This window comes from Corvus brachyrhynchos, unplaced genomic scaffold (assembly GCF_000691975.1).
Source record: "Corvus brachyrhynchos isolate BGI_N302 unplaced genomic scaffold, ASM69197v1 scaffold595, whole genome shotgun sequence".
Lineage (NCBI taxonomy): Eukaryota > Metazoa > Chordata > Aves > Passeriformes > Corvidae > Corvus > Corvus brachyrhynchos.
The window spans coordinates 682,566-700,157 of NW_008238373.1; the positions used below are offsets into that span (position 1 = coordinate 682,566).

Consider the following 17,592-nt stretch of genomic DNA (forward strand, 5'->3'; position numbering starts at 1 on the left):
CTAGAAGCTTGCACCTCTGTGCTTGCAATAGTAAGTCAAGGACTGCATCTCTGGGGCACGCAGTGCTCTGTGCTGATGGGTGCCTCAACCAAGATTGCTGATTTCCGTACCTACTCCCAAAAAAGAGGAGAGATCCTGTCATGCCTTGGTGTACAGAGCAGTGTTTTTTCATGCTTTGTAAAAACAGAGTTTGAAGTGAAGGCAGATATTCTGAGATTTCCTTTGCCCCTTCTGAAACCTTAACATGGATAGCAGGAGAGCACCTTCCTCTTGGAAGTCAGCCTCCAAAATGGCACAAGTGGGAGTAAGTAATTGTGCTTGCTGTCACACCCATCTTCTTAAGAGCAGGATTTCTAAATGCTGGGCTGCTCATTGCCAAGCTGGGTGATGCAAGGTGCAGTGCTGTCCCGTAGTTCTTGCCATGTAAGCGCAGATGAGATGATGGGCTAATCCAGCCACGAGAAACGTGGGGTGACTGCATCCCTGCTGGGCTTTTCCAGTGCTGGATTTCCTTCGGAGTGGGAGGGGACTGTGCTCTCTCCTCGACTCTTCATTAGCTGTAGCTGGGGGGAAGGTCCCACGCAGGATTTAGCTGCTGGGGTGCTAAGAAATGAGGGAAGGCATGGAGTGTTCTCTTTTACTGGTGCATGTCCAAAGCCTGCTGGGTTTTGGTAGGCTGGGGGAAACTGCTGTCCATAGGGACCTGCCCAGGATCTGGGGCCTGGCTCTCAAAGTAAAGCAGCAAGGAGTGCACAACAGTACACTGAAGAGGCAAGGGAAATGGGCAGGGGGAACAGAGAAAAAAGGATGAGAAGTTTTTTTTGAGTGAACTTTCCTTTTTCTGGACAAGGTGTGTCCTCCTTCTGCCAAACTGTCCAGGGGAAAAGCATAGCAGAGTTTAAACTAAAGGCAGTCATTCTCTCCTGCCTTGACACTTGGAAAAGTCCTTTTGTTAGTAAAACTAGCACATAACCATTACCAAAGTTTGCTTTCTCTGACCAACTTTAACACCTTGGGGAAAAAATGTAAACAAGACTTGCTGAGCTTACACACTTGTCCTGAAATACTGTTGACTACTCTGTTTTGCCTTTAAATATCCAAATATTTTTTCTTTACATGTTTTCTGTTTAGATTTTTTCACACTACTATTTTAATGATTACTCACACCTCAGTTATGTAGTCCCATATATTACAGAAGATTTGGTTTTGTCATACTGTGCTGCTACTAAACATAAGGAAAAGAGCTTTAATAAGAACTCCTTCACTATTGCAGCTGATATGGCTAACTCCCTGAAATACTTATTTCATCATCTACTTGAGATGTTTGGCTTTTGCATATCTATTTTCTTAGACCCTGACTTACCTCAGACATGAAGCCACCCCCGTAATATATGCTAAATTTCCCAAATCTGGAACCAGAAATTCACCTCCATCTCCTTAGTGCAGGAGATAATCTGCTTTTATCAGATATATGTACATTTCTTAACCCTTGCCATTCTTTTGTTTACCATTTGCCTCTGCTCCAAGACTCAGGCTAGAATCCACTGCAGCTGGTGCACATGAAGTGACAAATTTTCACTCAATCTGAGAAAAAGTCTCAGCAGACTGTGCAAAAGGAAGAGGCAGTGAGAGCAAGGGAGACAAAACTAATGAGAGGTGATGTCAGGTGCAGCTATTGCATGGCTTAAGGAGTTAACTTACTCTGCTCTACAAGCTGACAGTGGCAACTTGTACCTGACTGCTGACCAGTCTGTTGGGTAGTTGTGGCCTTTTGGGTATCAGAGCAGACAAGGGTTTTGAGTTCCATTTTGATGAGCTTAGTGCAGAGCACGTCAGGGAAAGGAGGATAGAAGATAATATACTGTTATTAGGGAAGTTGGACATTAAGGGTGCTTTGAACTAACTTTCATGAATAAAATTTGCATATATTCTTGTCTGTCAAGACCTGGTTCTACTTGCGATAAATACTGACATTTTAAGTATGTTGGAATGTACATTTACATAGATGCAACTTTTTGGTTAGCATGCATATATTTTTATTTTTTCCACAGAGGACTCCCTTGGTTGCAAGCTACAAAGAGGGATCCCAGTAGTGTGCTTTCAAATTTATTTTAATTTACAGAGGGAAAAGCAGAAGTCACACTCAGAATGTTTTTTCCAGAAATGCTTTGTTGCGCCTTCTTGACAAAGACTTTGGGGCTTTAGAGTAAAAAGAGGGGGTGAAAAAGACTATTGTGCTACTGGTGAAGGAAACACTTTATTTGCAGAATTTTGAAAGAGTAAGGGGTTTTTTTGATGTAAAGATAAGGAAAAGTTTCATATATATGTATATAAAAGAAAAAAACCTTACATAATGCTGTAGTTTAATCTCAATTTTCTGGGTCTAGAGTGACCACTCTGAACTCAGTGGGTTGTATGAGTTATTTCAGATAAGTGCTGCAAAATCTTTGATATCAAAGTATACCATTGTGCTTTCTGCTTATTGTACAGAATCTATAACCGTTTTAACTGTGCTGCAGAGAGCTTGACACAGTAGCATCACATCTATTTTTGTAACTCTGTCTGTAAAGCCGCATAGTTTAATGACTCAACCCTCAGATGCCATAAAACTTAATGGAAAGTCTATTGAATCGGTCTGCTCTGTGTGTTCTCTTTGTTCTCACAGTGTCCGGCTATAGAGAGGTCAAGGGAATCATGACAACTTTTCAGCATCCTCAAAAATAGCTGTTCTCAATATAAAAATGTCATGACTTGTACACTGAGTATTTTATGCCTTCTGAAATCAAGGCAAGTGCTGGCTGCCTGGCCTTGCACTTCTGTCTCATTCACATTTCTGACCCTGCTGACTGTCAAGACAGACTTTGAACCTGTCATTGCATGGATAGTGGAATTGTTAACTCTGCTGAATGGAAGACTGTCCTTTCTGAGCCCTAAGAATAGAAGAGAATGTTTCTCTAGAAGCTTGTTGGGTTCATTTTTAATGCAACCATTTTGAAGCTGTGCCAGAAGGCAAAACATCAGCCCTGTTCCTAGTAGAAATACATTGGTAGCAAGGGACAGGTAAGAGGGTCAGAACTGTGGAACAGATAGGATTATCATGAAGCTCTGCAGGTTTTCCTATAGATGCCTGTCCTCACTGTGTATTATTGTAGAAAATGAGATGCAAGCTCTAGCCAGAGAGGTGGATGCAGGCTTAACTCTCTGTTTGGAAAAGGTTTGGATCTGATTTCAATCTGCCTCCTTAGAAAGCACCGGGAAGGAACCTGGAACACAGTGTCTCAGATTAATCAGCTGTAGCCTGAATTCAGGTATTAGTATATTTTGGAATGCAAAGAGTTCTGCCACGAGTCCAAGGTCACTGAGGGAAGGATGCAAAGTTTCTCAAGCTTTTATGATTAGTAAAAACATTTAAAAAGGGCTGGCATCTTAGTCAAAGTTGTCCCATGAAAATCTGATAATCCCTTGCTTTCTAGCTAAGCTAGTTCTGCTTAACTTTAAACATCTTGTAGGATGTGTGCTATGTAGATGGAGTCCTGTCAAAAACAGGGTGTTTATTAGGCACAAATATGTTTTCCCTCAGTAGATGTTCTCATTTCACTGCTTTTTGGTCCCTCCTCCCTCTTACCCGTCTCCCCTCCCCAAACAAGCCTGTTTGCTCTGGCCCACGTTCTGGCTTTCATTTATGTACTTCTTAGAGCTTTCCAAACCAAAGGTATTATTGAAATGCAAGGTCATGTTCCACAAATTTTTAGTAGGCGTCCCTGTTAAAATCTAACTGCCAGAAATTAGCTGCTAATGTTTACAGTGACTCTCCACACAGTAGTCCTGTGTTTCAGGCATGGAAACGGATTTTTCTCATCTTGGCCTGTGAAGGTCAAAAAACGTGCCTTTGCCAGGGCATGATTGCTGAGCGTTGTGAAAGGGCACCTTCTCTTTGCCAGTGCCATTTCCACATTCATTTATACTTTAGTAGGAAAAAAAGTCAGATTGTCTTCCTTCTAGTTTCTGACCCGTTCCTAAGATCCCAGATTATGCATGTGCTGTGGCCATAGCTGCAGTGGCTTTTAAGTTCTGAACTTGTGTAGTTGCACTGTGTGCTGTAATATGCATTGCCATGTACAGATGGAGACCCATCTGTCTCGCTGAACAAACAGGCTTGTAGCATCCACATCTTTTTACATTTCTGAGATTCATGCAGTTACGTGAATTTCACCCAGGGGCTGGGAGAGTGAGCACATATATCCAGTAATCAAGACGTCTTTTTTGACATTCCTAATATCTGCCAGAATAGGAGGAGGACACACTGGAATACGCAGCTTTGTAATACATTTTTCAGATTCTGAGATAGAGAAGTATAGAGTAAAATAGTTGTATTTTTGGAAGATTTTTCTAAAAATCTTGTTTATGCAGAAAGTATGCATGCTCTGCTAGTGCCTAATATTTAGATACACGTGCAGGTTCATCAAATGTATTTGTTACTTAGCAAAGTCTGTTACTCCTCCTTAGCTATTAGTGTCTTCATTTTATTACACTATTAAAATATGAATGTATTTTTACTTAATTTTACAGCCAGCAGAGCTCTCTAGCAAAACATTTTTCTCTTTTACACTTTCAGATGTCAAATACAAAGGATTCTGCCAAGGCATTAAACTAACTGATGTGCAGTGACCGATAAATTCTAACTTTATAATAAGTGTCAAATCGTTCCAACTTTTCTTTGTAGTCACTCCATTAACAGGAATCCCAGTGGATTCCTTTGGTATTCACATGCATATCAGAACTAATTCTCTGGGAATTTCAGGGCAATTCATCATCTTGCTCTGTGTTTTATGGTGCCAAAAAATGGTGCATGCATACATTATAAAATGGAAATTTAGGAACATACTTCACAACTGAAAATAGAAATCTGAGATAACTTCTGTTTACATTAGACTATTAAATCTTCATTTTACGTTTAACCCTTTATAAATAATGGATTGTTTACTTTCCTGGCTATCAAAACTATTTTGTGGAAAGGTATCAGGCAGTAGTGAAGTCTTAGGGGTAACATGTAACTTTTACCAATAAAGTGTTTGGGGAATGGTTTTCCTGCTCAATATTTGTATTGCTCACAAATTTTTTTCCACTAGAGAAGATCTGTGGGATTATATAGCTGGAACATTGCAGTTTGCATGGTAATAAACACAATTGGTGTAAAGCACTCTTCATGCTAGCGCTTTTTTTAAGTATTAAATTTTTAACAAAATGCAAAAGTTTATTATGAGGTCTTGGTTTTAAAAGTGTTACTGACAGTTCAGAGCATTTCAGAGGCTTCTGAATTACAGATATGTCAGTAAGAACAAATTTGAAAGCTATATATTTTTTCATTGCTCACATAGGCTGTTTCAAATATGCAATCCATCTATATCAAAATGGGACATAGTGGGACATAGTGGTACATAACTGATGGCTCATTGTAAATTGCATTGGCTTACTAATTTTTGTATTAAATAACTGTATGTTTTTTCCTACCTGTGAAACTAAAATGGCACTCCACATTTGTCTAAACCTATGAAAATTTACACTGGGTCTTACTCTTTATGCATCATTATGAAATATTTTAAAAATATTGTTAGTATGAATGCTTTTATTGTTCTATTTTATTAATAATTCTAGAGATTTTTTTTTAACTTTTCAGACTATTCCTTTGACTCCCTTTGTAACACAATGCATGACTTACCTAGCTGGAGCTAATGTTTTGTGTATGAATATTTTTTAAATACTCTAAAACAAAACAGAAATGCAAAGCACACTCCTGGTGATTTTGTGTGAGACAGTTTAGAATTATTTGGAGAAGTTAGGGGATCAGTTTAAAGAATAGACAAAATGCCATGGTTCAAAATTCATCTTCAGATTAGTTATACTTGTGGTTTGGTGATATCTAAAGTATGTCTTCTTGGCCAGTATTAGTGCAGTAGAAAAATGAAGCAACTTCTCTTTTCTAAGTTTTGCCATGTTTTTAGTAGTGACTGAAGAATAAAGGAGGATGATGGAGGTAACTCTATGTAGGGATCAAATTTGAGGTCATATAAATCAAATATACAATCCTTTGTTAAGTTATGACACTTACATGAAACATGAGTGGATGGTGTGGGTTGTGAGATGCTTGCTGTCTTTCACTTGGGTTGATTTGTGTATCTGTATTTCTTTTGACAAAACCAATACTTTCTGCATTGCCCACATGCATAAACTCATAAAAGCAGCTCTTGACCACAGACACAAATGATTCAATCGGTATTTTCCACTGCAACCTTCTGGCAAGCTGAGGTGCAAATGCAAGTGTTTGTGGTTTTGTTCTAGTTTTGAAGCTATGGGGCTTCAAACCCCAAAGCTGTCCACATCTAGTTAGGAGGGTGCATGCTGCCTTTTTGGAGTGGCAGCTGCGTAAAGCTGCCCTCGGTCTGGTAACCCAGCAAAAGCATGTGGCAAGGCTGTTCGTGAGTATGTGTGTCAGCTATCTACTCTCGTCTCTAAGATCTTGTGGGATTTTTTCATCTTTTTTTGGACATTAAGCTTGTTTTCATTTGCAGCATAGCCCCCTCATGCAAGCCTCGAGTGCTGCCAGCAATCCCTGCTGTCAGTCAGGCAGACTGGTGCCTGCAGCTCGGCTCCTCTGGACACGGCGGCACTGCTGGACTGGGTCACTTGTGAATAGGCCTTTCTTTGCAGCCACGTGCTTGCTGGCAGTGGGGCCGCCCACGTTCTGCAGGCTTTAACTGGGGTGCTGCAATCAAGCTAATTTTGCTCTAGGGACAGTCAGAAGCCTTCAGCCTTGTGGAGGCTACCTTTAAAAATAGCACAGTGAACTGCACACCAGTACAAACGAAAAACGGGCACTTGTTCAGCTGCGTTGGATCTACTGGCAGTGCCATTGCTATCCTGCAAACAGTCTGTGACCACAGGTCTGAGGAGTTGTGGGAGGGTGTGGGGAGGAGCAATGGAGTGTGCTGAGATCCTCAGCTCCTTCTGGCTCTCAGCTGAGCTAAAGTTCACATACTATGTTTTGATTTGGAGTACTTTAGACAATTTCAAAGTCATGAATTACCTTCAAAAATTACACATATTTTGGAGCAGGTTTACTTTATGAAATGTATGGTTTCCATAATTGGGAGAGGACATGGACTGATAGGCAGTTTTCATATTATTCTAGTAAAGTTATGCTTTCCTGTGTTGCTCTTCTATCGTTACAGTTTCCACCTTGAATATTCTTAACTGGCAAAAGTTATCAAGGAATAAACAGACTCTGCCTGGGGAAGATACTCCAAAGTGAGAATTTTTGGTGACCCTTGGAGAGGGATGTTTGTTATGATTGAGTAGCTGGGATTCAGATGTCACACTGTCTCTTTGGAAGTCACACAGGTTCTCTTATTGCCCACAAAAGTGAGCCAAATGAAGGTTAAGTTTTGGGGTTGCTTTTTCAGTTTAATGTTCTTTTTTTTCCCCAGCAGTGCAGCCCTCATCATTCCTACTGAGTGTGCAAACACTGTGAAAGCAGCATGTGAGATCAGCAAGCATACCCTCAGCCACCAGAGGAGTGTCCAGTTGCACTGGGAAATTTTTAGAACTTGTGGTACAGGCAAAGAGTCCAAGTTTCATGCCCAGCTTGTTGGGAAGTGATGGAGGGCAAGGAGGTGGTTGGAGGAAGACATAGGCTTCTGCTGTGAGCAGGTAGCACTGTGGCTCCAGTAAAGGTGGGGTAGCACTGTTGTGTTCTCAAAGGTGCTGGTTTTTTAACCATATAAACTATACACTTGCTTAGCAGTGCGGGAAGTTGTTTGTCCAAAGCTCTGGAAAGGCTGAAGTTCCCAGAGGTGTATTTGTATAAGGACCCCAATCTTCTAATGCTTGAAGCATCTCCTAGGTGAGACCTTTGGCAGGTTGAGAGATAGGAATTACAGTAAAAAAATACATGGGGGGTGGGGGGTGAGAAAGTGTAGATACATATTTAGTGTAGTTATTTTGCTTCTGCTGCTCCAAGAAGTTACATGCAAATTGTATCCACCTGTACTGAACACAGTAGTTTTGAGAAAATGCAAGCTGTTCTAAATTTTGGGAATGTGAGCTGTGCAAAGGTTTCCAGGGAATCTGCAGAAGTTTCAGGAGATACCTGTTTTGCATGTGGAATTACACTTTAGAAGAGTAGAAAGTAGTTTCCACAGACTCTGAGGCTTAATAGGCTTTCACTTTGATTTAAACTGGAAGGTTTTTTCCAACTCTCTGGAAGTGATACTTCGGTAGAGCAAACCTACCTCTTCAGGATAGTCCAGAACCCTGAGAGTGGGACCACATGCTTGTTTCCACGTAACAACAGCTTCAGTAAGGTGTGGTTACTAATTAACAGTTCCTTCTAGCTCATATGCTATAACTCAACCTTGCAATTTATCTATATTATTAGGATAATTATTTTTTCATTATTTCTCTGTTGCTTAGCTTTTTCTTAATAATCAAGACATAAATTTATTTCAGGATAGGTGCAGAGAGCAGATTGTTACCTTCTAAAGAATGCATACAGTAACATTCATGCTCTTTCACAAGTCAGACAAATAGGGACGCAAGATTATTCCATCCCATCTTTTGGACCTATCTTAAGTGTGTGCATATTGTACCTGCCCACCCCCTCACCTCACAGGTGCAGCATACATATCTGATCTTTAGAAAGGTTTCTCATGACACTTAAAATCCAGCCTATTTATTGGGGTTTTTTGTTCTCATTTTCTTCGTTCGTCATTTTTAAAGTATGAATTTGGACTGTAATTAACAGATTGTTGCATATAGATTTCTGGCTATGCCATTTTATTAGCAGTGTAGCAATACTGCCCTGCAAAGCAGACATTTGGGACTCAGCAAAGCATGTTTCCACCTCCAGTACATCTTAAAAGACCAACTGGCAGAGTGTCTTTGTGGGTGTCATTGTTTGCAGTCTGGCTGATTTGGTGTATTGGCAAGAAATGTAATGGTTTTAGTTGCTGTTAGTCGTTGTCACAAAGCAGGGCTACTCTCAGTAAAGTCAGTGAAATGTGTGTGACGACTGGCTCCCAATTGGAAGAGTGGGCAGCTGCTTGGGAGAACCAGGTGCAGTATGAGTATATGTTGGTGGGAGGGAATTGAGGCAGATAGTGCCTAGGGATATGTTGTTCCACCACTGTGCATTGCAGTCCCTGCCTTCTTTCTCTCTGTAGGAATTAACAAAGTCCCACCTGATTGTGAGGAGCTGTTCTGGTACTGCAGTTCCCAACTTTCTTGCTGTTAGCGTGCTCTCGGATAGGGATGGAGAGGATGACCTGAGCACAATGTGCTGGATGTGCTGCAGGGAGGGAGTTTCCTTGAGTTGTGGTGCTACCTTTGAATTAGGATTTTAGAATTGATTAACCTGTTTTCTGTGTCTTCCCTGTAGGATGGGTCACTGGGAAATATTGATGATCTGGCACAGCAGTATGCAGACTACTATAACACCTGCTTCACAGATGTGTGTGAGAGGATGGAAGAGCTGCGCAAGAGGAGGGTTTCCCAAGACCTTGATCTGGTATGTAGAAAAGTTACAACTGTATTAACAAATAGTTGCCATTCATGCTCCAGATGAAGAATCAATATTACAGCTTGAACAGTTCTACCCAGGGAAATAACTCTACGTGGTTGTGTTCATGCATGCAAACATTTCAGCCAACTCAAACACTTAGAATTAGCTGGATTAGGTTTTTTCTAGGTATTTGTTATGATTCATTAAGCCTTGGAGTCTGCATTTCTTATTTCTCCTTTAATTAGAGTACTTTTTGCTTGCATACATTTGGTTGCAATCCTCAACTCTGAAGCAAGGTGACAAAAGCATTGTTTCCTTGCTCCAAGACGCTCCCAGTGTGAGCACAATGAAACTGTGCTGGTTTTCAGCTGCACTGTACAAACTGTAAAGTGGCGCTTCTCAGGAGTCCAGGGTACAAAAACTGGTTCCAGGCTCCCAAATGTAAACAGTTCTGCGAACCCCTTTCCATTATTATGCATTATAGAACCTGTAGCAGGTAACATTGAATCACAGAGCCTTTCAGGGTGGAAGGGACCTCAGGAGGTTCCTAATCCAGCATTCAGCTCAAAGCAGTGTCAACACTGAATTCAAACCAGGTTGCTCAGGGCTTTATCTGATTGAGTTTGAAGACCTCCAAGGATGGAGACTTGGCACCATCTCTGAGAAACCTGTTAATTCTGCTTTGCTGTCTTTATAGTTAACTTCTATTTTTAAATTATATTCTGTGAGATCCTCCCCATAGCAATTTATACCTGTTGTTCTCATGCCACACACCTTTTTGATAACCTCCCCACTGGTGCCAGTAGATCTTCTTGAAACTGTCTTTTCTGACAGCTGAATCACCCAACTTTCCTTGCATGGCAGGGGCACAAGTCCTTGAGAACACCTTGGTAACAGCCATACCTGATGATGTAGATTATTTAAGGTTACTTTCTTTTTGGGATTCCAGGATAGCAACTGAGAGGCTTCCAGAGCTTGTAGAGACTACAAACTTCAGTTACACAATTAATGGCTGCAGAATCAAGGCAGGGAGTCATCCTCTGCCCCACTGAAGTTTGTTAGTTCCTTTTTTATTTTTAAATGGAGAAAAAGCAAATGTATTTTGCAGATCTGTGGCTGCCAAGAAATTCCAAGGGTTAAACAAAAGGCTATTGCAGGAAATTCTTTTGTAGACAGACCCTTGAGGCTTCTGTGCAGAGAAACCGATGGCACAGAATTGTGGTCTCGCGAAAACCCCCATGCTTGGCAGGCCTGGTATTCTCGGTAGCTGTGGGCAGCAATGAAACCCCCTTTCCTGGTTCTCTTGGAAGGCAGCTCCTGTGCTGGGTAATGGAGTGTGCCTTATGGCGGGAGAGGTGTCCCTTCCATTTAGACAGATGGGCCTAATTTGGCTGCCTTCACTTCCGAAGCTGCAGAAGCCAGGCTGGAGAAAGCCATGTGAGCTTAATTAACTCACATCAAAGGTGCGGATCTTCACGCTGGTTTTTAAATAGAAGTGAGCTAACCCGAGACAGACCATCGAGTGATTCATTCTGCTCCAGAGAAGCTACAGTCAGAGAAAGTGGCTGTGTGAAAAACAGCTTGGAAATTCCTCTTCAGTGTCTCTGATACTGCGTTTGCTTACTCTAGTGGTTCAGTGATGACTTCTTGAACTGTCAGGTCAGACAGAAGACAATGCAATTGAAAATTAAATTAGTGCTCCATTTTTGCTACATCTGTCACTCTTATAATACAGTTTCTAGACATAAGATAGCCATTCTGCTGGTAACATATGAGACTATAGATATTGGCTCACTTGCCCAACACCAGCATCCAGACAGTGCTGACTGCAGCTGAAACTTGCTCTCATCAATAAATAGGCAGGCTTGACTTAGGTACACAGGGAGGGGGAAATGGCCATGCAGACCAGAATGTGATTTCAGTGTGATGGAGTAGTATGCCTGTTGATGATCTGCTGTACAAACAGGAGTTGGTTTAAACAGCAGAGCTGCTGAAGTTACTGCAGAAGTGGTAATGTGAAAGACAGAACAGAAGAGTGAGTCATTTGTTGTGGTGTTTTTCCTCTCTTGACACCCTGAGGAAAGGTAGTGTATTGGCAGATGTTTGGGGATAGTGAATGGGGAGTAATGCTGGGGGAAATTCCAGCTTCATAGCACATCCAAGATGTGCTAAGATAGCAAAAAGAAAAATGCACCAGATAGCAAATATACGCAGCTCCAAAATTTTTATACACCATTATTGTTGGGCTGTTAGTCTAGGCTGACCTTGCTCTGCCATACATTGCTCTTCTAGCAGGGATGAGGAAGGCAGTGCTGTCTGTACACCCTCTCTTCCCAGCAGTGGGGTTGTGCCAGAGCTGGAGGTGTCCTCCCCTCCCCAGTGGTCTTCTCCCTCTCTTTAGTGAAGTGAACAGAGCAGAACTGAAATGCATGGAGTGTTAGTGCAGATTTTCAGGGGTTTGCTGGAGTGACGGTTACTGAATCCATATGGAAAGGCAGCATGAGTGCATAATACTTAGCAGAAAGTAAAAGGCTAGATTGCTGATTTTACTGAATGCTCTGAACAAAGAGAAAAAAGCAGGTCACCCCATGGGTTGAAGTGTCCTCTAAACCGTGCACAGAGAGGCCCTGTCAGGAGGAGCAGTGTAGCAACAAAGACGTGCCTGAGCTGGCAGAGCTTTGGCAGGAGCATGTATTTAGAACTGGCTCACCCAGATTGCCCTTTGTAGCACGTCCATTGGAAGGACTGAAATATGAACTGTTTATTGCTGCTTCTGTACCCTTTGAAATAATTTTAAGCTGTTTGGGTGCAAGTGTTGATATCTTGATTGTATATTGTACTTTCTAATCAGCTCTCCAACGTTTCCTATCAGACCATGGCCATTTCAGTCTAGATATCCTGCTCTGAAATTGAAATTGGTAAAATTGTTTGGGAAAGCAGCATATCTTGTAACAAAACAGTGGGTGCAGATGGAGCTGAACACAGAGTATTTTCCAAATGGTAATGCTGTCAAGTTGTCCCTAAACACGATAACTGCTTTTTGTGTTTGGAGTTTTGCCTATGTTTTTGTAATGGAGAATGTGCTTGGGTTTGGACACTAATGTTTGTGAACAGCATGGGAGTTGCCCACATTTCCTAGCATTTGGCCTATTCCTGTATACCATGTGGGCTTTTGGCTGAGGAAAAACTGCAGGTGGAGTAGATAGAGTGGATTTTCAGGCCCATAATGAATGTATCACTGGTAATATTGAGGTGGACATCTGCTAAAATGCAGTTATGGCCAGAGAAGTGACTCTGTGAGGATGGTATTTTGTAACTGTTCATATGACATTCTTGTCTTTAATTGGAGAGGCATGAATTAGACGGATGAACCACTCGGATGTATAAGGAATTGGCTGGATGGTCACACTCAAAGGGTTGTGGTCAATGGCTCCATATCCAAATGGAGATGAGTGACAAGTGCTGTTCTCAGGGATCAGTATTTGGATTGGTGATGTTTAACATCTTTGCTGGTGACAGGGAGAGTGGGATCAAGTGCACCGCCAGCAAGTTTGCTTACAGCTCCAAGCTGAGTGGAGTGGTCAACATGGTGGAGATAAGGGACGCCATCCAGAGGCACCTGGACAGGCTTGAGAGATGGGCCTGAGAAGCCTCATGAAATTCATCAAGGCCAGGTGCAAGGTCCAGCACATGGGTTGGGGCAATCCTGAGCACAGATACAGGCTGGGAGGAGAAGGGATGAAGAGCAGCCCTGCGGATAAGGATCTGGGGGTGTTGGTGGATGAAGAACTTGACATGACTGGCAGTGTGCTCACAGCCCAGAAGGCCAACCACATCCTGGGCTGCATCAAAAGGAGTGTGGCCAGCAGGTCGAGGGAGGTGATTCTTCCCTTCTGCTCTGCTCTGCATCCAGAGCAGGAAAGAACTGGGTTTGTTCAGCCTGGAGAAGAAAAGGTTCCAGGGAGACCTCACTGCAGCCTTCCAGTACCTAAAGGAGGCTACACGAGAGCTGGAGAGGCAGTTTTTACAAGGGCACGTGGTGATAGTGGTAATGGCTTCAAACTGACAGAGGGTAGGTTTAGAAGAAGAAATTCTTTACTGTGAGGGTGGTGAGGCACTGGAACAGAAAAGCTGTGGGTGCCCTATCCCTGGAATTGTTCAAAGCCAGGTGGGATGGGGCTTTGAGCAACCCCATTGCAGTGAGGTTGGGACTAGATGATCTTCAAGATCCATTTCAACCCAAACAATTTTAGGACCTGCTTCTTTTGTGTCTCTGGGGTCATATCTGCCTGACTCGCTGACAAAAACAGGTTTGCCTTGCCTGTCAGCAGGGCAACTGACTTAGCCGTGAAAGAGCAAACTGCATTCTGTTGTCTCATCCATCACTGACAGTGGCCAGCTAACTGCTGCTGCCATGGTCTGTATTGTAGCTGATGATCTTGAAGTCAAAGAACAGCTTGAGATTTTCTGATGGACTCTGACAGCTGCAGTTGGGGCACTCAGAAGTTGCATCCATCTTTTGTCTTGCAAATTATATAAAGGTAATGTCACTGAAAAGCTAAATGGTAGAGTAGTATACCTTTTCCCCACATTCTTGCAATTAATTTCAATGTTTAAAAGGGGTAGTGTTCAGAATCTCTGTACTTTCTGGTAAAGCACAATGCATGCATTTGGACAAACTAATTTGCCTAATCCCATGTGTTTTTACCATACCTGCATGTGTACACAGGCAAAGCCAGAAAATAGAAATGGTCATAAAACCATCATAAGTTTCTTGTCCTGTTTCCAACATTCATGTAGTCTTCCTAAGTCTTGTCTGTGCATGGTTTTAAAAGATACTCAACAAACAGTTGTTTGATTACAGATGGAGTTGACCATCTAGATAATGTCATCACATATAAATGGTATGTCCAGCAAGAAAAAGGGGAGGAAAAGAAGCAAAAGTAGAGTTATTACTAATTTGAGTGATAGCGTAATAAGAGATGCATATATATGTGTAGTACCAGACAAATTGTCTAGTTGGCAGTATCATCAGGCTACTTGAGAAACTAGCCATCCTTTGCTGAAGCACGCTAAAATACCCAGAACAGTTGCACTCAGTGATTGAAGTATATTTAAAAAATCTTTGAGGGAGTTAGTTAGCCACCAAAGTTGGAGTTGGGATGCTGAACGTGTTTGTGGAGTGTGCCCGTGTCTGCTCCACACCTGACGCTAGCCATGTCTGCCGTTCTTCGCATCTTACATTAAAATTTCAGGATCCTAGAACAGACTAATTATTCCTGCTATGAAATGAACACCTCTGCTTTGCAAATTCAGTACTGGATGCTGTTACCGATGTCCTGAGAGGACACCTCTGTATCTCACTGGAACGGGATCCCACTGTTTCGTTTTGTCTCGCTGGCTGCAAGAGGCCTTCCAAAGTATAAACAACATCTGAGTTTGATTAAAAAGGTATCTACAGCACGAAAGAGCTGGAAAACACCCAGATAAGATTTCCTAATTTTTTGAGAGTCTCCAGGCCTTATGGGGCAGACACGCAGAAGAAAAAGTAGCAGTAGAAGGTGTGGACTTTCAAGCATTATTGTGGGGTTTTTTTCTCAGTATAGATTGAAGTAGAGGGGGTTTAGCTTGAATATGAGGTACATAAAGTAGATTCACATAGAAAATATTTGATGGAGATTTACTGTGTGTGCAGTCTCAGTCTCTCAGTATTTTAGGCTTATCTTCATAAGTTAAATTCGGAGTGACATTTGCATCATTAATGGAGCTTTTCAAAGGTAGACACAATGGAACTTCTGGAACAGACAGGCTATTTTTAGTGTCTCATATCACACACCAAGGCAGCAAAGGCATTTAAATATAGAGCTAGCATTAAACATGAAAATAAAGGAAGGCTTGTTCCATATGCAGCAAAGTGAATACCATTCTTAAACAGTTCGCTTAGCACTAGCAGACTAAGTAAAAATCTCTCCACTTTCTGCGAGCTAATGATCCCCTGCAGTCTCACCACTGTTTTTGTTGGAAGGCCATTTATGAACAATCCCTTAGGCAAAATCTGTTCATTTATAGGCCGGAGACTCAGTGGACTCTGCAGCTGTGATCGTTTAGGTGACCTTATCTTCCTTTCATACTCTTGGAGGATCCTTGCTTTTTGGAGTAGGATCTTCTGTTTAACACTTCTGCTCTTCTGAAGTATTTTTGGTAATGTCAGTGTTACAGGAAAAATAGGTTGGCAAAGGTAATTGGGGGGGTGGGGGTGAGGTTCTGAGCTGGTAATACTGTTACGAACAAAATAGTATTTATGTTATAAATAGAAAAGATAATCACTTCTAGCAGTCTGGTAATTGTGGAGGGGAGAAATTCTCTTTAGCTTTATAAGTGTTTTTCTAGGTATTCTTAATCTTCTAACATAATTTGTAGTAGTTTTCTTGCCCCTTTACATACAGCAGGAGTTTTACTTTGAACCTTAGATCAGTTGAATATATTCTTACTGTGCTCTTTTTTATCACAGAAACAGCACAGATCTGCTGGAACTGACAGACTAGATTTGTATTAACTCTGTGATTTAATCTCAATGGAGCCTGAGGACTAGAGGGAAGGGGTAACTGACTGACTAACTTTAGCTCCCTTTGTGTATTTTTTTTTTTCTTTCTCCCCTTAGAATTTAAAAGTGACAGCAAAACTGGAAGTGTACAGTGTCATGCTGGTAAATTTCATTGCAAAGGATGCAATTGTTTAAAAAGACAGCAAATCAATTTAATTGTCATTTAAGAAGGTGCATCTCTGAGGGGGGAAAAAACCCAAACAATCAGAAAAACCAAAACTAGCAAACAAAATCAACTCAAACCCACCCAAACTCCGTGGTGAACAGTCTCTATGATGTGCAGCCCAACTTGCCATTCACATATTACGAGATTTCCAAAATACCCAGCTGCGTGGCATTACTCTGGGAAGGACAGCAATGTGTATTGGCTGTGTTAGAAGAGTGTCAGACTTTCGTAATGTGATAGCAGCTAAACCAACAGAGGAATGAACCTAAAAGATGTGATGTCTTCTATTAAGATTACTCCTCTTTGTCTTTGCATAGCGTCAGCTTGACTCCGCAGGCAGCCTCTCTGTGCTCTCCTTCTGTGGTTCCCCAGCAACTGCTCACCAGTCCATCTGTGTGTGTTGAAGACAGCTGGCAGCACTTCAAATGTCAGCTAATTGTAGCCCTAGCTTGTGCTTCTTCTAAGTCCCCAAGTAGGGGAACACCGGCATGTGTCCTCAAGGAATAGTAAGGATATTGCTCAAGGTAGATGTCTTGAAGTTAGTTGAAAAGCCTCACTTGTAAGAACCATAACAGCCTTTCAGGTCATTAGGGAAAACAAACAGGTCTTAATAATAAATCAAGAGCATGTTGTGATGAGAATGAGAAACACATCGTAAGTATTTGTGCACATCTGGATGTGCTTTGGAATGTCTGTTTCTCTGCAGCAGAAGGACACTCTTCCAACAAAGATGCCCAGAGGAAGGCAGGCCTCCATCTGTGAATTCAAAGGCACTGATTTCTTTTTTTTCTTTTTTGCTGGCCTGGCCCCTGCTCTTCATGATGTAGGTTCTGATGCTCCACAGCTACTCTGCTTTGATCTATCCGTGCTTTATCTTCTCTCAGTGTTGTGTAGGTTTCCTGTTTCAGCAGTGTTGCCTGAAGCACACAGAGAAATGCTCCATTTCAATCAAGATGCTCTGTGAATTTTGTGTTTGAAGGAGAACTCAAGCAGTTTGAAGAGACATGATTTCTTTGGTGCATGATCAATCTGTTTTCCACAAAATAATGAAAAGGAATGGCTATCAGCTGGAAATCAGTCTTCCTGACTCCCATATGTCATATCCCTCTTGATTTATATTTTTAGATTTTTCCCCAATGGTTTAGATTGCAGCTATATCTTACATAAGGGAACAAAGTAATCTGGGATTACTACATCCAGATTTTCCCTGATTCTAAGGTTTCTTTGGTTGTTCAACCAAATAGAGTTGGGAAAGGCAATAATCCT

General features: G+C 41.7%; 1 protein-coding gene across 4 annotated transcripts in view; it reads left to right on the top strand.

The window, feature by feature from the left end:
* SASH1 (SAM and SH3 domain containing 1) overlaps positions 1-17,592 on the top strand; it is a 538,649-nt gene that overhangs the window by 430,686 nt on the left and 90,371 nt on the right. For all 4 annotated transcript variants that reach the window (XM_017736377.1, XM_017736378.1, XM_017736379.1 and 1 more), the window contains exon 2: positions 9,434-9,562. In XM_017736377.1, the coding sequence (XP_017591866.1) occupies positions 9,434-9,562 (129 nt within the window). The remainder of the gene's footprint in view (positions 1-9,433; positions 9,563-17,592) is intronic.